We start from the raw sequence: 21,331 nt of genomic DNA, 5'->3' as shown, positions 1-21,331 counted from the left end.
CTGAATAATTAGAGAGGAGCCCCTCAGCAAGCAATTACTGCAATGTAGGGATGAGATAAAGCAGCCCTGAAGACTATTAATAATTATCTTCAATTAAACAAAATTACATCAACAAACACCAAGGATATTAAGTACAATTATGAACACAGAAAATATGCTTCCTGTTGATAAGCATTTGGGGAAAAAATGCAAAATAGTGCTTTGTCTGTGACTGGATACAAATTTTGTTCACAGCTGACCGGCTGACTCGCTATTTACACGGACAGATTTGAATGAACACAGTGAGGTAGGTTTTATAATTAATTTTGTTTGTTTTTAATACACATTGATAAAGTAAAAACAATGCCAAAAATGTCTTTGTAAAAAAAAGCATTTAATTAAAAAAACAATCACTGCTGACCAAAGTTCTCTGTATACAATTTGAAAAGCACCATATGTAACAACTGAATTTAGTTTATATTTTCTCTCTGAAAACACTTGATCACAAAAGCACCAGTTAATAGGCTGTGCATAACTGTCCTGAGTTTCGAGAAGGTGGCATACCTGCTTAGGTTCATTTTCCCATAGCTTCGGTTTCATTGGCTTAGCAGCAGATTTATTTATTTTTCCAGTTAAAATCTGCTGCAGAGCCAATGGAACAAAGCTAGAGAAAAATCTACAGGAAACGGGTATACCACCTTCTGGAAACCAGGGACTAACTACAGTTATGCACAGAGCCTACTAAGCTCAACAAAATGAAGGTATCAATGTGATCAGATAAACGTGGAAGAACAGAGGCAATCTTGAGTAAGCAGAACAAATTAAACTGAGTCAGGAAAAAAGTATACAGTTTCTTTGTCAATAATATTTGAATATTTAACTTTAAATCCAAATATCAAGTACAATTAGTTTAAATTCTCAATTCTATATTTATCTCTGAAAGTGTCAAATACATTTGCAATTGTCTGTCTTTTACAATCACCAATGTCTGGGGGGAAAAAAAGCTACTTCCAGCCAGCAGTATCATTCTTTCTAAGAAATATCATTGCAGTGATTAGACGTACAATAAATGTATACACAAATAAGTTACAAAACGTGTCCACTACAGCAGCCAAACCCAACACCAGTGAGGTCTGACAGGAGATTTTACTGTAGTGTATTCTGACAGCCACTTATCACAGCCAGAAAAAGAGGCTGAAGAAAAAAAGCCTGTTTTGGGGGAGAAAAAGATGGGGATATGATTTTCCAACTAGCTTGTTGCATATTACTGCATTGTAAAGCCAAGCGTCCATGACTATATGCAATTTAATATTACATATCGCAATATGCTGTAAAATATGGTAATCAATCTTCCCAATGTCTTCCCGACAACCAACCAATCAACCACGGCATGAGCGTCCAACCATCCAGACTATGGGATCTGGAGTCATCTGTGACTATGCCAATGACTATGGCCGCTGGCAAACACAAACTGAACAGTGCAGCTATTATCATAAATGTATAATATTGCTTTACAACAACGTGAACAATGAGGAAAAGAATACTGTGTTTTGGATGAATATAGACTGATGCTTGGACCCATTGTTCTGCACCAAAGCGTGTCTCATTTCCTAGTAAGTCTATATTAACTTTTTAGACTTATTCCTAATTGTAAAATTCTCTGGTCTGCCCAAACAATATATTTTACATCTAAGGGTTGAATAATGTTTATGCTTGTATACTGTAATATCTAACTGGTTGGAGACACAGCAAACAATCAACTAGTCCATTATGGCGTCCCTGCCCAACGGACCGTCCATCTGGGCTATGGGGTCTCGACTTGACAATGAGCCTTTTTGCATTCAACGTGCTCAACAGCAGCCCCGTTAGTAGTGGCTGAATGAGATATAATCGCGGTTTCACGGTACAAAAAAAAATGGGGTTTTAACTTTGTGCTTTTCTTGTTATGTCAACGTGTTCAGGGTGTATTGAGGCACAATATTTCTCAAAAGCTGAACAGCTGTTAAGCACATTGAATGCAGAATGACTCAATTTAGAGATTAACTGCAAAACAGCCATTAACACCAGTTCTCATAACAAGAGTCTATTGAATACCAGGAACCTCTGTGAAAGGGAACCGTGCACTTACGGTATATAATGAACACCGATTGACAATGTGTGTGACATGGGATGGGAATGGGTTGGATTTTTATTGTGGTTAATGTTCTGTTTAATGTATGCCAACTGTGTACGCTCCAGTGGTCTATCATTTGTCCTTGATGGTGTATTCATAGTTGCACAGAACCTCAGTGAAGTTTCTCCAGCTTGGCCTGCAAGGATTTGAAGTTGCCAATGTTTTGTTGCAAGGCAGAGTTTGGGCTGAGACCCTGCAGCTCCACCAGGTAACCACAGATGTTGTCAAGACACACATTGGTGAATCGCCGTCTGCAATAGAATAAGTCAATCAATTAGGACATTGGCAACATGACTTTGTTGAACTAAATGGTGATTTGACGGTAGATGTTTGTTTTGGGATATAACATTGTGCGTCTCCCAGACACATCGATATTAAGTTCAATGCATTCTTTTGGAATAATATGCCTCTGAGACGCGCAGCTAACAACATCACTGAAAGTGGTTATTAACCAAGTTAGAGGAAAAAGAGGAAAAAGGAAAGAAAATCCATGGCAATTAGGGAGCTGTGGGATCTATTTGATGAGAACATAACACTCCTCAAATGGAGACCGTTATAAACATAACTTGTTTCAAACACATGATGGTAAAGCAGCAACTCTCTCTTTAACTGGTTATGCCTTCTTTTAAAAAAAAGGAGAATTAGAACTACAGCTTCTTTTAACACATTAGCAGCCAAATGAGTAATCATGACTAATTCTTTTAGATGGGAAGTGATTTCCCGTCTGCCATGTAATGTAGGTGGCCTTTAATCTCCTCCTGTAGGTTTTTGGCCATTTTGAGAGTGATGAGTACCTGTCATATGTGGGTACTGTACTGGGGTCATCCACATATCCTGAGAGAAGCACATGGATACACTCAATCAGGTGGAGGGGCTTCTTAAGGCGTTGCCAACAGGGATCCTACAAATGAAGGGTCAGAGATGATGATGCCACATGAGACAATTTAATGTAAGGCTGGGCAATAGATCAATGTTATGTCAATATTGTGATATGAGACTAGATATTGTCTTGTTACAGTATATGCTAATAAGTAAACAAATATTGTTTTTGTCAAAATAGGATATCGTCATAATATTGAGGTATTTGGACAAAGTTATTGTGATATGTGATTGTGTCCATAGCGCCCAGCCCTATAATCTAATACTATTTAATGACTGATTATTTGACAGATGTACCCGTGTTTTGGAGAGTTGGTCATAGACTTCCAGGAGGCGAGGCAACTGTACTCCAATCTCCTGCATGGTGTGTGTGACAAAGCCCACGTCCCAGTGCAGCTTACACACCTCTTGCTCCAAAAACTTCACTAGGAATTCTAAGGAACACAGACAGGTAATTGTTGGCAATGTACAGTATAGAAATAGAGACATACCATAGTGACATGTTTACTACAGCAGACAGGTCTCACCACTGAAAATATAATTTAAATAAAAACATGATGGAGCAATGGGATCTAACACTGCTACTTTGAAGCAACACAAATGTATTGCAAGAGATCAAGTTTGGTTGTGGCCTGAAGTATCACCAAGTAATGGGAATGCAACTTTGCCACTTTATTGCCAAATATATGATCATCATATGTGCCATATGTCATCATATGTGCACACGAAGCTGATAAGAAGTGTATTCACTTTCAATCCACTATCATGTTAATCTGCTGCTGGCAGCATGTGGGTGTTTTAGTTAAGTGTTGTGTGGGAGTAACTGCCTGGGGTAGTCGTCCCATTTGGCTAATATAAATGGACATAGTGATCTTTATAAATGCTTCACGTCTACGTGAAAAACTATTTCACGAGAACAGTGTTGGTGTAAATAACACTCACTGAAAAAATATGATTTTACATGCAGAGATTATCAACTATAATGCAACTTTCACCAGATGGCATTTCCTGGATTTACATACACAGGATAACAGTGCTGCTTAATCTTTGGACCAATTATGTTGGCAATTAATTTAGAACGAATATTTGGAAATTCTTTCTAGCTAAAATGATTCTGAAGTCCCAATTCATTTTCAGTCCCATAGGTAACACAGAAGACTTAAAGCAGATCTTTATTAGATGCAACTCAAACTAGCCAAAACTAGGTGTGTGATTGTGTATGAATACTTACCAAGAGGAAAGTATCTGGGAGTTCCAGCATAGATCTTTCCTAGCGACACCAGTTTTAAATTGAGGGCCCTCATTCTGTCTGCAGGACTCATGGCTACACTGTCAGCCAGCTCTGAAACACAGGATACGCACATGATGACACATGATGCAGAGCCGGACCGATGCCAGATTCTGGGGTCCGATGCCGCTCAAAGTTGTGGACAGTGCTAGACCACAGATTACAAATAATTTAAAAAACATCAATTTGAAAAACTTAGATTTGAGAACATATGAAAACAACATTTAACTTTAATTGAATGAACAAGCAAACAAATAAAATACACAAACTGAACTTTATTTAAATCTCTTTTCAAAAATAGCCTATCTGCAAGCTTACAATGTACAACACACGTCGCAGGCAATGTGCCCCGAAGAATAGGCAGCATAAATGTCAATGCCGATACAGTCAAATGACGGCAGATATGACAGATATATACCAGAGTTAGTGTCGAAGTGTCCTTGAGCAAGACGCTGAACCCCTAATTGTTCCCGATGAGTAGGTTGGTGCCTTACATGGTTTCCTCTGCCATCGGTGTGTGAATGTGTGTGTGAATGGGTGGATGTAATGCAAAATCTATGTAAAGCGCTTTGGATAAAAGCACTATATAAATGCACCATTTATATCAGTCGTGCTTTACAAAATAGCATAGAAATGACACTTTATTTAGGTATAGATAGATACTGTAGGTATGAGTTAGGGCTGGCCCTGAACATACAAAGGTTAGTTTGACACACACACATATTTATTTTATCTTTTGCTTATTTTTTTCCTGGCTCACAGTTACTCACTCTGCACTTTGCTAGCCAGCCAGTTTAGAGAGGATACAGAAACAGTCTGTGTGCAAGCCTGTATGTGTTTGCAAATTGCCGGATACAGTAGGCGGACCTCTAGACTGGATCCGAGCAGAAAATAGAAACGCGGCTCTCCACATATACTGCGGAATGCCCACTGACTTGAATTATAAATGTAATGTTCGGGATATATCCTGGAATGGTTGGCAGATTCAGCCAAAGGAGTTCAGAGGTGGAATAACTGAATGTGGATTAACTGAACGTCACACTATCAAGGGGCATTTATCACAGACTGCAAGTGACGCTACTGTAGATGGTGGCTGGCGTTGTCTCCATACAGTCAAATATGTCAATCATCAAGGAATACAGAGTTCTTCTTCCCAAAGCCTATGCCTAAATAAAATGACTTGGCAACAGAATAATGAGATTCACAAAACAAAATCGGCGAAAGCGCACTTTAAGAGATTATACATGCCTTTCTCCATGATCTCCTGCCACAGTGAGTGCACTAGAATTGGGTCCGAGTGTCCAGCACAATGAATGATGGCCAGCTTGCACTCTGACAACTTAAAATGGTCAGCAAACTCTCCATAGAGCTACAACGAAGAACACAGTATAATGTTTATGACCATTTCCTCATTTGAAAAAGGTTATTAAGGAATACACAGCACTAGACTTATTTATATTGGTAACCGGAACAGTGGGCCCCTGAGGACACCATTTTCTTAAAATATTTTTCATAAATTAAAAATGTAAATTATACGTTTTCATTTTATATCTACATTTATTTTACAAATGAGGGGCCAAATATACATTTACGGTAAGATTTTTTTTAAGACATTTAGAAGGCACAATATTTCTACCGATGCTACAAAACCTGTGATATCCAGTCATTTTGGGGATAAACAAGAAGTTGATAATGTCTGATGATGAAGGTCTGATAATTAATTATTATTACATTATATGTATTTTTTTGACATTTAGGAAAAAACTGCCAATTTAACGTTGAGGTGCCCACAAGGTTTAGGTGTCCACTGGACCTGTATCCCTCCCTATTGATCAAATATTAGCATAAATACATTTGTATTGTGTAGTAACAAGCAACCAAGATACATTAAGGTAACAGGTACGGTAAAATAAGGTACACATAAAGATGGATACAAAAGGTCCATGAAAGACAGACTTCATATATAGTGCATGCATACGTTTATTTTTTACTCTTTCAATCCATGTGTCACCTCACCTTAGTGATATCCAGAAGTTCTGAGTCCAACTGTGAAATGGCATTCTTCACTGAGGGATGTTGGGAATACTGTCTGGACAATGTGTCCTGGATCTGTACTTGGATACGCACCACCTAGGAACAGGGAACATAATGGAACAGACTACCAGTTACTGTCTTGAACAAAGACTTATTTACGGTGTGGCTCTGCAGGAGTTTAGCTGTCTAGAAGAGGGTCTGTCTGTCTATCCGTCTATGTCCAGAGATAATCTCAGATCACGCTGAAACCTTGCCCAAGTTTAAAAGGAACTTTACCCGCGCCGTCTTGAACAAATGCTGATGTTTAATTTCACAGTCTGCGGATGTTTAGATCAGTGGTTCTCAGAAGTGGGGTTTGGGGACTCCCAGGTGTCCTTGGGTTAATAGTATCAATTATCGGTATCAGTTTAACAACTTTAACCCAATATACATTGGCTATTGTCAAATAGTCGATGACAAACTCACAATGTGCCGTGATGCGACGCACTGTGAGCTTGTAGAGAGCTGTTTGTTTTTTTGTTTTTTTTATCTTGAAAAATGTTTAAAAACTAAATATGTTTGAAACATTTTAACTACACAAATAGTTAGGTTACAAAATACATATTGACATGACATAATTTGGGAACCACTGGTGTAGATGTCCAGTAGTGTGGTCTCTATGTGCCCCTGCATACCTCCATCTTTTCTTCAAGCTCATGAAGGAACTCTCCATCAGCCCCCTGGGCGATGATGCAGGAGGAGCTCTTGGCAGACAGGATGGCTCTAGAAATGTACTCTAACCGCTGCTGCAGGGAGATCTCAGTGCTGCACGGTAACACAGAGAAACATACAAGCAAATAAATTCACCTTTCCTGGGCTTTACGTTATATTTTACACAATTTCTGCTTTCAAGCATTACCCACTTAAACCCTACTTACTCCATTGACCGGGGTCCCCCAGGGGTCACACTTGGTCCACTCCTTTTCCCTCTAAACCAGTTCTCTTCACCAAAAATAGATCTACAATCTCACAACAAGCTCGCTACAAAGCTCATGAACTCGATGTGTTGTGCGCTTGTAGATTTTTGGAGAAAATATTTAGTGTAAAAAAAGGACGGGGGCCAGAGAACCTGGTCAATTAAGTATTCAGTTTAAGTGGTTAACATATGAGACTGTGCCAAACCTGTACATGTCGGCAAGGCGTGCCAGCACATGGGCTGCCTTTCCAAAGCTGCGGCTCTTCTCGTAGTAACGCCACAAGAGGTCCATGTTGCGCACCTTACTCACAAGGTCTTGCTTTATCATGTGCATCAGGTGTTCCTCCAGGAATGGAGAGTTTACCTCCAGCAGCTTATCAGTAAGGTCAGCCTGGATCAGCCAGTTGTAGAGGGCTATGTGAAACAGCTCATCCTGAGACCTCTGGGCCAGACCTAGCATCTGTTCAAACTACAAAAACAAAACATTATGGGATACATTATTCATGCGGATCTATTACGCCAGAATTTCTGTAACTCTCAAGAGTGTTCCATTTGTACACGCTTTTCTTTTTACAATGTGGGCAAGAAGAGATGAGCAGCGAGATGAAAATCTGATCAAAAGAAACGTATTTATGTGTCCCTGAGTTCCCAGAACTCTAAAACACAACATTACTATAATACCACAACCTCATAAAGTAACGATGCAATATCAGAATTCAGATGGGGCTAGTAGCATTTAAAACAAGGTACATCATGTACTGCTCTAATGGTACCAGTATAGGTGGTGTCTTTGTTTATTCTCCCACTCTCTCTACTCCCAATCAAGTTATCGCTTATTATGTGTAGGACTCCACAGTACACTGGGTGCCTGATACTTGTCACGTGAAGGGGGCTTTAGGGTCAATGTCAAAGATTCAGAACATATCCACTAGCTAACCAACTGATGGCTTTAGCTTAAGTTAGCTTTGTAGCAGCAACAAAGCTAACTTATCTTAATTATTATTTTTGTGAATATGGATCCCAGGAAGACTAGACTTTGATTTTATGTCCCAAGAAGAAAAAGCTCAAGAACAAAGGTTTATTTGTCACTACTCATACAGGTACAATCGGTGAAATGCATGAACGCGAGGTACTCAAAAAATACTATGCCACAACATTTTAAAAAAAAGTGTTGTGGCACATAACACATTAAAAGGGAGAGTGCACACACCGATGGCAGAGTGTAAGTGTATACAAATGTGCAAAATAAGGCATAACATAAACCATGTGTATATACTGTAGCTCCTGCTCCATTTTAGCCAGACATACATTTCATTTTTTCTTTTCTTTTTTTGTACTCACATGGGCAGTGGCATCCTCGTTACTCAGCATATTGGGGTCAGATGTCAGAACTGGTGGTCCAGGCTGCTTGGGGACACTAGGAGACTGAGGGGCAGCCTTGCTCTGGTTCACTAGTTCCTGCATGGTATCTGTGATGCATTTATAACATGACAATCTAAGAGAGCGAGAGAGAAAAAAGGGTTAATAGTAGCAATCCGCTACTATAAGTGTCATAGTTAATACAAAGCTAATTATTCAACTGTTTGCCGTGTTACCTTTCCTGGCATGCCATCTGTCCAGCTCTGTCCTCCTCTGGCTCCCCGTTCTTATAGAAGTGGGGTCCCAGACGTTGGGGATCCTTCTTGTCTGCTGCTGTGAGGCACAACTCCAGGACTCCCTCGTAGAAACGGACTGAGGGAATTTGGGGGAAGATTTAAAGGGGAATTTCACTTCTGGGGTCATTTTCACACCTGTACACTCCAGGATGCTTGCTTCAGTATTTAGATATTTGTGTTTGATACTTGATTTTCCTGTGCAACATCCGACTCCATGTTAGACTCATTGTAAACACAGGTCCCAGCTTCTCATGACTGATATTTTCCTTCTAATGAACGTCGACCATCATTTTTCGAATAGTTATTTAACCATCCTAATACTTTACACTGTTTTGTTGCTTTCCTTTACTAATGCAGTAGATGTATATAATCGTGTGTCTTCTGATGTGGAAAGATGCCGTGATTACAAGGGACATTATGTTTTTGATCATGGCATTGTTGTGCCCTATAAATTAGAGTCCGGGATACACAGGAAGAGGGAGAAAGAGCCGGCTAATTTGCAGGCTGATCATGTGAGAGCGATTCTTGTGCAGGCCGAGTTTCTAACGGACATTTAAAATAAATAGATACATACATTCATTAGAAGGATAATATCAGTCATGAGAAGCAGGGCTGTGTGTTTAATGAGAGCAACGTGGAGTTTGGTGTTGGCATGTAATGGATTGGGGGGTTTTGCTCAATTGAATATCAAATATTGAAGCAAGCAACTTAAAAACTGTCTGGGGTGCACACGAAAGCGTGAGAGGGGGAAATTATCCCTGAAGTGTTATAAAGTGAAATCTCCCTCAAGTGTTGCAGTAGCCAAGATAATACAAAAGAGGCATTGAACCAATAAATACAAGCTTACAAGATAGACGGATCTAGATTAGAAGGAGCATGATTATTATACATACCAATTACAGCACATGAGCTAAAATAGCAGTGGTGTGTGTGTGTGTGTGTGTGTGTGTGTGTGTGTGTGTGTGTGTGTGTGTGTGTGTTTGTTTTCCTACCCTGCCTGTACTGAGAACAGACCAGGGGCAGGTCTGTGTGGTGGCTGATCTGCTGGTACAGTCGTAGTGACTCTCTTAGGGTTCTCTCTTTATCTGCCTTGTTCTGAATCTGCCGAGAGCACTGCAGCAACTCATTAGCCTGTGAAGGAGGGAGCAAGAGGAAATGGAAACCAGAGTTTACAGGGTTCATACTGTACTAGGCTTGGGCGATCCCCTCTATTTTCATATTGTGATTCATGGCCACTCAAAAATCGGTGATAGACGATCCAAACGATCGCCAGGGTACGGTGTGAGTGGGTGGCGGGGGTTTACACAGCTCAGAGCTTGCAACTTTCCAGTGAAATCAATGCCAGCATGAACAACTTTTAGGCTTAGTGTCATCCTTGTGATTGCTCTCTATCTTGATGGAGATCCTGCTATCAGGTGATGGGTAGTGTGTATGCGTACAGTAGCCTCTCGATCTCTGTCATTTCTCAGTTTTTCACACAGAACCAGGAGATAACGTGATCCAAAGATTTACAGCTCCATTCACTTCCTGGTTAAAGTATTTGGGAAATATTCTGTATCTCAGCTCCTGTGTTTTACTAATGTATTTTTGGCGAAACATGCTATTTTCAACGGCGTATAACACGCGAACGGGGGGTCGCGATGACATATTTTCTTTTTTCATGGAAGCACAGTGAAACCCTCCGTGATTAGCAACCATCAGGAGATCGATCATAGCGGAGATAAATATTCTGTGGTTCTTTAAAGATTAGTCAGAATGCTTAAAAATGCTGGCAGAAGCTACAGCCTGTTTTATAAAACCCCTGGCAGTGAATGTTTTAAGACAGATTTCCACGACCTTTCCAAAACGGAACCAAAATTTGCACTTTTTTCCCTTGACTGCAAGAACCCTGTATTTAATAAGGGTGATAAAAATGGACACTTGAAAAACCAGTGACTGTCATGAAGTTAAAGCATACAGTATGTGTGCTAATGTGTCTGACTGTGTCCCCTGGGTATGGAGACGTGTACTTACCTTAGAGCACACGCTGTCATCACTGCTGTACAGTAAGGGACAGATATCCCTGAGGTGATTACTGACTGCATCCACGGAGGCACTGTCTTTGATGTAAACGTTAATAAGCGCTGTGATGAGAGCTCCTGTAAGCTCTTTACCCCGAATCACCACATCCTTAAAACTCACTCCCTTCATCTGCTCCTGGAACTCCTACAAAAACACACAAACACACAACATTTAAGAACGAACTCAAGCCTCCTCTCCTCCACTGGTTGTCTTTGAGGGACAGCGCCAAGAGTCATTCAGTTTCCAGCCAATGCTGTCGATGACACTTACTGCACAGGCATTTCTATTCATAACATTAATTTAGATTCAGTTCTGCTGTGAATTTAGCTGTAAACCCTGTTTGTTAATGTGCATGTGGTACACTCACTCACACTTGCAAGAAAAGGCCATGATTCTTCACTAAGGAGAAATGATGTCTACTTCTTAACATGTTCATACATTTTATTATAATCTCCCACAATTTTCCAAATTCCGTGCAAATTCACGTTAATATATTTCATTGTCTTGATTCGGTCCGAGCTTTCTGCAAAAAATCATAAGAAACTAAAAATAAATTGTACACAGAAATTATGACAATGCAATGATGAGATTCATTGACGCAGATCCTCAGAGAGGGAGCGCAGTGCGTGACAAGTGACTCGGCAGACTGCTTCATCACACGTTCATTTCAGTTTCCTAAAGGAGGATAAGCCAAAATCAAGTCATAGGCACAAAAACAGTGTCAGTTATACTGAAAACTGCAGTGTTGAGAAAATCCCTAACTGCGACAGACCTAGTGTACACACACACACACACACACCAGGGCTCACATTTTATGCAAATTTCTTGGATGTATAAATATGAGGATTTACACTCCAAGCTAAGCCAGGGCATGAACACCAAAAAAGAGGGTATGTACGTGTACTCCACTCATCCTGCAGTTAAGTGAACATACGTGTGTCCGAGTGAGAACATGTAATACCTTGGGGAGCTCTGAGATAATGAGGCTGAACTGATGGTCACAGAGAAGCTTCCAAAGGGCCAGTGTCTGACAAGAACGATGAACCAGCTGCTGGATACCCTGCAGGGACATTTTCTCATAGACCTGTGCCTCCGCTGAATATGATAGAGACACACACAGACAGACAGACAGACAGAGACAGAAAGAGATAGAAAGACAGAATCAAATAACGAAAGGTTGTGGGTAAAAGTAAAATAACCCTTATCAGGCTGTACCTTAGCTATACAACCATGCATCACACACTGGAGATAAACTTCTGTCAGTCCACATTTATTTTTATACACATTATGACAAAGGGCCAGTGAGCGATTGATAGAGAGAGAGAAAGAGAAGATGAACCACAGATGAAAAAAGAGACAACGTAAGTATTTTGTTCGTACATCCACAGAAACTACCATTGAGTAGTTTCAGTAGTGCAGGTCAGGATAGAATGTGGGAGATCAGATCACCACTGCAGTATGGCAGATGCAACCCCCCCCCCCTCACACACACACACACACACACACACAACATACTGCAATGTATGATGCCCATCACTCACTGTGAAATTTCCTCTGGAGCTCCTGCTGTACTTGCTGTGAGCTGGCTCCATCAGGGCGCATGAAACCCAGCAGCCTCTGTTGCAGGTTGGCAGGGGAGCTGAAACTGTCAGCCAACAGAAAACATGTTACCCACAAAACCCAGTAGAAAAATAGGACAGGAGAGATGCTGTACGTGCATTTCCATTAAATGCTAAATCAGCCTATTGACTGAAAGCTAAGCCTATTAAATGGAATGTTGCTTTAAGTGTGTGGACAGCATTTCTCTTTTCCTACTGGCGTGTGGTAGATCCCACATACTGATAATCACATGTAGTGCAGTGAAATTATACTGACAAAAGTGTGGTTTGTGCAGATATCCCCTTTGCTTGGTTTCAGATTTCTCAGAGAAATTATTATAAAAGTAAGTAAAAGTAGCCATGGGTGTCCGTGGGTGTACTGCACACATTTTAGAATAGGAGCTTAGCGAAAACCTTTTTGTTTTGCATAATCTTTGTTTACATTCCTGGTGTATCTACTACTGGTTCTCAGACCACAAGCTGACAACAAAGCTACATTGGAAACCTTTTTCTCAAAGGATTATATCATTAAGAAACAAAACTGTATCAAATTAAAATGCAACACAATGAGTAGCACACTAAGGACAGACTAGCATTTTACAGAGAGTAGCTTTATATCTTCTTTCCACTGTTTTTATTCCTTAGTCTTAGTGTTTTTTCCCCTATTAAAGTTGTTTTTATTTGTTGTTTTCTCATGCCCCCAACCCCCATGTAAAGCGTCTTTGGGTACTCAGAAAAGCGCTATATAAATTTGAGATATTATTATTATCATTATATAGCCTTGCATGCATAAAACGTCCTCATGAACTCCGTTACCTGGCTGCTCCCAAAGCTGAGGGGCTGAACTGGGAGTTCTTATCAAGAAATTCCTGCAGACCCTTTAACTCCAGAAGGACTGACTCCAGACCACAAGGGCCAACACTGCTCTCCAGCTGGCAAAGGAAGAGAGGGGGAACAAAACATTGATTTGCAACCATTACCACCATTGTTAAAATCTTGGACAACACTGCAATTTAACTTTGAGAACATAAATGTGATTAAGGGCTATACAAATGTCGATCGACACATTATTATGGTACTTACAATAGTCATAGTCTGATTCCCTTTGTTAATTGTCTTCTCAACAGCAAGGCTCCCATCCCAGATACTCCTGTAAAAATTAATCAGCATCTGCATTGTGAACATACACCAGCACTAATGGTTCCAACAAAGATGAAGTGAAGAGCACTAGTAAATTATGACCCAGATACCATATTTAATTTATGCCAATGTGCCAAATCAGTGCAGACATTGCAGTTCAGTTACACAACTGACCCCAGAATACGGGTGAAGTAGATGCTGATGCCATTGTGTTTTCCTGAGAAGACCACCTCAGGGCCAGCTGACATCGAAGCAATAGGGGCAGCACCAGAGGGTATGGGGGTCGCAGCCACAAAAGGCGTCATTGGTAAAACACCTACGGAAAGAATGAGATAACGGCTTAGAGGGTTACAAAAAAGTAATTATGAAATACTGATCATACCAGGGTTGAGATATTTACCTGGTAAAGGAGAGCTAAACATGGGTCCAACATTGCTTGGAGATGTGATGGCTGAAGGGAATCTCATCTGTGCTTCTCCTCCATATCTAATAAAGCAATGAAAAAGTTCAAGGTATTAGATTTTTAATGCCCAAATTTAGTATATTATGATGTACATGATAGGTACATAATATCCACAATGCCTATTGGGCATACTTAGTCTTAGGCTATAGCATAGGTTGTTGTGTACCTTCTGTCCACTAGAGGGCGTTTCAACTATCTACTATTGTTCTGTTGTAAGTTAACATTACCAATAACCACTTGGAATTACCAACCAAGGTGATGCTTTCTTGCCAAGTAGCTAAAAATTAAGGCTTAGGCACAATATTTATTAATGACATTTATTAAAACATCACTGTTCTATCCACATTTTCTTACATGCAGAGCATTTTGTATTCACTGCATTTTATAATCCCATCTGTGGAGGCAACTGCATGGGAGAGTAAACAACACTGACCTGAAGAAGGCTCTGGTGGCCCACACTGAAACTTCTCTGTCACAAGCAGCATTAGAACAAGCCAGGATCAAAGCTGTGGCACATGCTTGCTCCTCCTGAAAACAGAGCGAAGAATCAAGCGTATGATACTTGAATAAAGTGTGATGCACATGTGCACATTTGTTTGTGTATAATCTGATGATGTACAAAATCTTACCCTGTGCAGCTTGAAGAATCGTTCAATTTCTTCACCTTCTCCTCCAGCACCGCTAACCAAGAGGTGGCGCAGCTGGTCAACCGGACGTAGCTTATGGAAGATGTGACTACCCTACAGTACAGGAAATAATATACGTTTAGGCGAATTATGGCAATAACTTTAATCAACTGCTTCAAACAGACAGACAGACAAAGAAATGTGCAAATCTTTATCTCTGCAAGAAGGAGATCATGCATTCGCCCGTCTGTTTGTGTGTGTGTGTGACCTTCTGCAGCTGATCTTGCAAACTACTAGGCCGATTCATTGTCATATTTGTTGTGCAAGCAGACAGTAGTCCAAGGACCTAAATTCCTGAATATTTTTCATGTATTTTTTACCCCATGTATAATTGCAGCGCAATTGAACTTCCTAGCTATGGGAGAAGCATCCTGCTACTAACTAGGCAATTAAAACTCTCCCTCTGGCTTATGGGATGCATGTGAATCGGCAATCGCAGACATTGTCAAAGCAGAGAGAATTTTTATCGAGCTACACAACTAGTACAAATAATCATGGGTACGTCTCCCTTGAATGTCTGTCTGCCAGCTGTGTATGAGAGTTGTGAAAGAACCTCACTGGTGCGGCCCCTCCCACCCAGTAATAACTGATGGGAAACTGACAGCTATCAAGCAGGAAGCCTACCACGCGATAAAGTGTCATCCATCAACTTTCAACAAAAGAGGTCCGACAAGAAATCATAAATAATCCACAACATTTGTGTCATGTCAAGACAATTGTAAGCATTTGACTTCAGCACAGCAGATTTCAAACTAAAGGCGTCATTAATAAATAAAAAACATACAGTATATTTGTCACGAAGTGTTCTAGAAGAGAAAATAGCGTTGATCCAGCAAGAAATATGTCAGCAACAAAAATACGATTAACTGTTTTAAGTGACAGAAAGTGTACTATGCCAGATGCACCCAAAGGAGTATTACTTGTTTTTCTATTACTGTAGCTTACAGCTCACAGTTGCCACTGTAAGCCTAGGTGGAATGATTTCTTTAATGTCCATTCACAATGCCGGGACAGTGATAGACACAAACGTGTTAATAGTAGTTTGTCACAGCCCATTTTACTTTACATGTAAACTGTAGTGTGAATTCCATAGTTGCATCTTTGTATGATTATTCACTCAATTTGTGATGGGGGCATATTCACTTCAAATATATAATAAAGCCTCATTTAAAAAAAAAAAACTCATAGTTGTACTAATGAGATTAATGAGAATTTGACAGTTCTCAACATATGTTCAGTCTCAAATAACCACATTTGGACTGATAGGTGAGGCAGAAGTATTCCTAAGCTCCAGAAACAAACCTTGCCATAGCTACAGAAATTACAAACTACAGTGTCTATGTGATAGTCACCTGAACTATTTGATCCAAACATAAAGCCTTATAAAAAGTATAACTGCATTCTGTAGTACATCACTATTATTACTATGGCTCTACTGAACACACATTTCAAGTAAAAGTATTGCATACTGACCTTAGCAGACAGAAGGACAAATCTTTGTGGAGCGATATTGTGTTGTTCAACAACCACAGGTGAGTCCGTAATGGGGACCAGGTCTTTGTTCAGCGGAGTGGAGCCCTTGGTGGGCCTCTCCTCATTAATAGCGCAGAGTGCCCAGGAATGACCGTCTACATTGGACATCATCTACAACACAATACAATTGATAGAACATTAAGAACATCCCATGGCACATAAATGCAAAATGAGTGTACTGCATCACACATAAGCTTCTACCTGCGTCTCCATCAGGGGTTTCTTGAAGGGGAAAGAGTCGTGATTGATGCACCACAGGATGTCGCTATCCTCTGTCTCAGATGCAGCCATTAGTAGAACTCCTTCAAGGATAAAAAAAAGCAATGTATTACAGTCAGATGTGACCACTTGACTTGTATTCAACAGGAGATAAGAGCAAAGACAGTGTAATACCTTTGCTATGCAGAGCCTTGTGGACCTTTGCAGGCTTCTGCAGGGTTGAAGATGCAGAAAACCCCGGTGGAAGACGGACATGCACCAAGGCAAGAAGGCTGGGTCTCGCAGCAATATGCTTCATTTGTGGCGGGGTAAATTGTGTGGTGCTAAAGTAGAGACGCACTCCTGAAAACATTTTTATAAATAAAAGGTATTAGTATGTCAATCATACAAAATTACACATCAACAACATTTTTAAGATTGTGAAATTAACAATCACTAGTTTTCCTTACCTGCATGAGTAATGGCAAGCAGGTGACAGTCTGAAGACTCAGATCTGTCAATCACAGAGATCTGGACAATAGGTTTGAAGACAGAACGATCAATTGTCCTGTAATTGGAGAAGACATGAAAAAGGGTTGAACAGATATCCAACTTCCTGCCATATGCTGGAAAAATATGTTTACACTTACTTGACAAACCTCGACTTACCTGGCAATGTTTCCAGCTGCACCCACAATGTAACTCTGTGACATACATGCCACACGACTCATGCCCATGCCATCAGCACCTAGGTCATATACCTGAAATACAAACAAACATCAACTTAACCAAAAGGTAAAGGATGAATCCTTTCAAGAATTTTAAGATCAGGAGTAACAAATACAAATTTCTGATACACTTAAATTCCACAAGAGACTCGTTAGCCCCGTTTGGAACCTCTCCCTCCGCTATATAGCTCAGAGATGAGGTCCCATTGTAGCCACTTACTGGCACCTGCCGACTAAATAAGCATCGGCAGGTTTTTTTTCCGCTAAATCCTCAAACATCTGTAGGTTTCGGGGACTACCTTTACTTTTTGGATATGATGTGGCAAAAAAGGTGGTCCACAGACCGTTTGGACGGATTCTACCACTGCCGGTACAGTGGCACCTCATCTCAGAGCTATATAGCGGAGGGAGAGGTTCCAAATGGAGCTGGAGACACGTTAGCAGTTTAAATACTGACACAACATCCAATAAATTCACCTGTAGGACTCCTTTCTCTGAGCGTGTGAAGAGTGTGTTGCGGGAGTTGTCAATGGCTATCTGCATAATGGGGTCTGTTGAACATAACAGCATGTGTCTGCATTATAAAAAGTTGTATTGGACCAGAGACATTTCCCTCATCATTTGAATTGCTTTCCTTACCATCTTCTGAGAACCAGAACTGGACCATGGAGGGAACAAGAAAGGATAGGCTGCTTTTGGAGTGGTTGATTTTTTGGCATCGCTGGCTAAACCAGCCTGCCTCGGCCTGGTATGCGATCTCATACAGGCAGCCGTCCTTGCCTGCCATGAAGATGCGTCCGTGGTCTGTGGAGGCAATGGCCAGGATGTGGGTATTGTCTGTCGGTATGGAGTAGAGTGGGTCCGGCAGCAGTTGCATCCCACCAGACATGCTGTCATTCAACCCTATAAGAGAAATTGAGAAAGGTCTGGACACTCCAATGCAGTAGGTACATGGGCTAAGAGGACACTGTGGGTAAACTAACCGCATCAACAACATCACACAAAATAACTAATATTTCGGTGCACAGGTCTGGTTGTGGGACTTCTCACCTGTATGGCCTTTAGGGAAACTGAGTCCAAGGATAACCACATCCACTGGAGTGGCTAGCACTAAGAGATAGTGGATGTTAGGCTGGAAAATCCCTGAGAAGAAAAAAGGAAATCTTAATGGGGACTCCAAAAGAATACATGATCCAATTTTAGTGGCTTAAGGTGAAGTGTCATGTCTACCTGGCTTTGGTTTCACGAGACCCACTGACAGGATGGTTTCAATGAGCCCATCAAAATATGCCACATCACCACTGCAAAGAAAATGTTCAAAATGTCAATACATAAAAATGTTATATCCCTTACAGGTCTCTATAATGGTTCAACAAGGCAACTGCTTAAAATTGAAATGTACGCAGTACGCACCCATCTTCATAGTTCCACATGAAGATGTCATTGTCTATGGTGAGCCACGCTCGACTTATCTCAGGAAAGACTCCCATCATGCAATTACACTGCATATCTATAAAGCTTAGTTAAGATCAATGCAAATAAATTGGGCACATCATTTTGTATGAGAGGAAATCTAACAAAAAAAACTAAACTAAAACAAAAGAGAAACACGAGTATACATTTGTGTATGTATGGCAGGTGTCAATGCACAAGCCAATTAGTTTATTTTGACAAAAGGATACGACTGAATTGCTCCACCAGTTCAGGAGGTAAGGGTACTCTGCGGACTGCACTAAGCTCTGGGAGGTTTGGAACACTAAGTAGCCCCGCGCCCTGGAGGGGATAGTCCATCTCTGACATTCCAGAGAGTGATGGCATATCTGCAAGGAAAGGAACAAAATAACAGCAACACGCAATGTTAATTATTGTCATATTCACTGATGCAGGCTACAGCAACAGAATTGACCACGAAGTGTTATTAATACTTCCAATGCATTGGTTCTCAACGTGGAGTCTAGGGACTCCTATGGGTCCTTGAGGAGGTTTCATGGGGAAACTAAATGGATGCTAGTAGGAACCAAATGGACCCTTGTGGGTTTGTAACTCAGAGAGCGTACAACTATTTAAGTTAAATTAATGGAGTTATGGCGTAGATTAAAGTCTCAAAGAAAAGAGTTGTATCAAACGGAACTCAGTAGTCTATGCATATCAAACTGGGGTGATCCGTTCAACTGTGCATGAAATGTCATCACTTACTGTGAGAGGGAACCGACAGCAGCTCTGACAGATCAGGAAAGCAGCGGTCCTCTTGCAGGTGTCGGTCAATGAGCCGACCAGAGCTCTCCAGCGCCTCGGCGAGCGCAGCAGCTGGGCTGCTGGGTCCAACGCTGGACGGCATGATGACGATGCTACCACCACCACCACTGTATGAGACACATGAAAGTAGATGTTAATCCACTTAAGCTCTATATGTCAAAGTTTGTTTAAACAGCAGCAAAAGTCATACATACACCATATCGTCGCTGTCGGGTGGAAACGTATATTAGCCCTAGAATGACTGATATTGCATACATTTCATGTATTCCAGAGATACAGCCATAGATCACTCCCATGCCCTCCCGGGTAGCACATTAATTGTGGCAGCATTTAAAGATGTGGCTCTGCCTGCACTCACCCAATAATTAATTGCTGTGAATTTGAGTCAGATATTGCCCTCTAGTTTCATATCCATTTGAAAGTTGTGGCAGAAAACGTGTGTTTAGTAAAATATCTCCACTTTTCCACGAGCTGCACACAATGAACAAATGAAAACTTCCTTTGGTGAGCACATACTGTAGGTATGGGGCATACAATTGACATGTGTGTTGCGATTGGTGCGGGGTAATTCATCGTTTGCATTTGTTCAGTCCTGCAATCATTTCGGGTCCTGTCGTGGGCAGAGAATGTTATGTGTGTGAAGCTGGTGGAAAAGTAGAGTTATTTCTATTAAACACGTTTTCTGCCACAACTTTCAAATGTATATGAAACTGGAGGACAATATCTGACTCTTAGTCGCAGCAATGAATTATTGGGTGAGTACACACACAGCGCATCAATGAATCTCCCTACCTGAGAGGGCATGATGGGGGATCTATGGCCGTGTATCTGGAATATATGAAATGTATGTAATAGCACAGCCATTATATGGCTAGAAATGCATGTCTAAAAATCGTTCCTTTTTATTATTTTAAAAGTTAAATAGTGAAAATAAATCTATAGGCTCACAACGTGTGATGAGCTTGTAGATCTTCTATTTTCACTCATTTTGTGCAACACTCTTGTATGATGAAGCAGGGAATCAATTTAGGGAAAAAACTAAAACATAAAAAGTTTAAATATGGAGATACAAGGTTTCTGCCTGACATCAACAATATGCAACTCCAAGTGTTGACCAGGCTAAAAATGTGTGATCTACAAGCCCACAATTGCGATGTGACTGTTGTGAGCAGAGCTTGTATAGATCTGCCATTTCCGCTATTCATTGACACTTTTCGCTCAGGTTGACATAGCCCCATATAGTACCTCTCCCTCCGCTATGTAGCCCTCGGAGCTATACAGCGGAGGGTGAGGTTCCGATTGGAGCTAAGGTTGACAGTGGTTAACTATCAGATAATATTACCAACGTCTTCCCTTGACATAAAACACCAGGATGCCGTTGCAAAAACTGACAGACAAGTGACTAAACTAAGTAACTCGAGTGGGTTAGTTGTACAAGAAGGACCATTAATTAACAACAACATTAACAACATTACTAAACCGAAACGCTAGCTATATGCTAGTTAGCATGTAGTTAGTTGAAGTATTATTGAAATGTTTGAAAATAAACCTGAGTACCTGTATTAAAAAATATGTCGCGTGTTTCTCGCCGATGTGGCTGTAGAGTCGGTTTTTCCAGGACACCAATATGAATATGAAAATTAATATTGTCTAGAAATAAACAACCAGCTCAGACTAGCAGCCCGCCAACAACCTCATGCACTTC

The 21,331-nt window shown here is 40.7% G+C and overlaps 1 protein-coding gene across 1 annotated transcript; it reads right to left on the bottom strand.

Annotated features, from left to right (window-relative positions):
* Positions 1-287: 287 nt before the first annotated feature.
* On the bottom strand, positions 288-21,331 carry LOC311037754 (nuclear pore complex protein Nup155-like). The gene is made up of 33 exons (XM_084047040.1): positions 21,184-21,331; positions 19,567-19,733; positions 19,053-19,190; positions 18,784-18,880; positions 18,601-18,671; positions 18,421-18,513; positions 18,010-18,273; positions 17,848-17,921; positions 17,312-17,403; positions 17,113-17,210; positions 16,838-17,005; positions 16,646-16,746; positions 16,385-16,555; positions 14,855-14,965; positions 14,659-14,753; positions 14,163-14,248; positions 13,937-14,078; positions 13,706-13,772; positions 13,439-13,554; positions 12,566-12,669; positions 11,986-12,119; positions 10,977-11,168; positions 9,956-10,094; positions 8,904-9,039; positions 8,650-8,803; positions 7,515-7,777; positions 7,028-7,157; positions 6,336-6,449; positions 5,568-5,688; positions 4,263-4,373; positions 3,329-3,465; positions 2,947-3,053; positions 288-2,403 (listed from the first exon to the last, which is right to left on the bottom strand). The coding sequence occupies exons 2-33, from the start codon at positions 19,706-19,708 to the stop codon at positions 2,265-2,267; spliced, it is 4,107 nt and encodes a 1,368-aa protein (XP_083903166.1). The 5' UTR covers positions 19,709-19,733; positions 21,184-21,331; the 3' UTR covers positions 288-2,264.

The sequence above is a fragment of the Gymnoscopelus microlampas genome, assembly GCF_963454915.1.
Source record: "Gymnoscopelus microlampas genome assembly, chromosome: 21".
NCBI lineage: Eukaryota > Metazoa > Chordata > Actinopteri > Myctophiformes > Myctophidae > Gymnoscopelus > Gymnoscopelus microlampas.
This window is presented reverse-complemented; position numbering and strand designations above follow the sequence as displayed.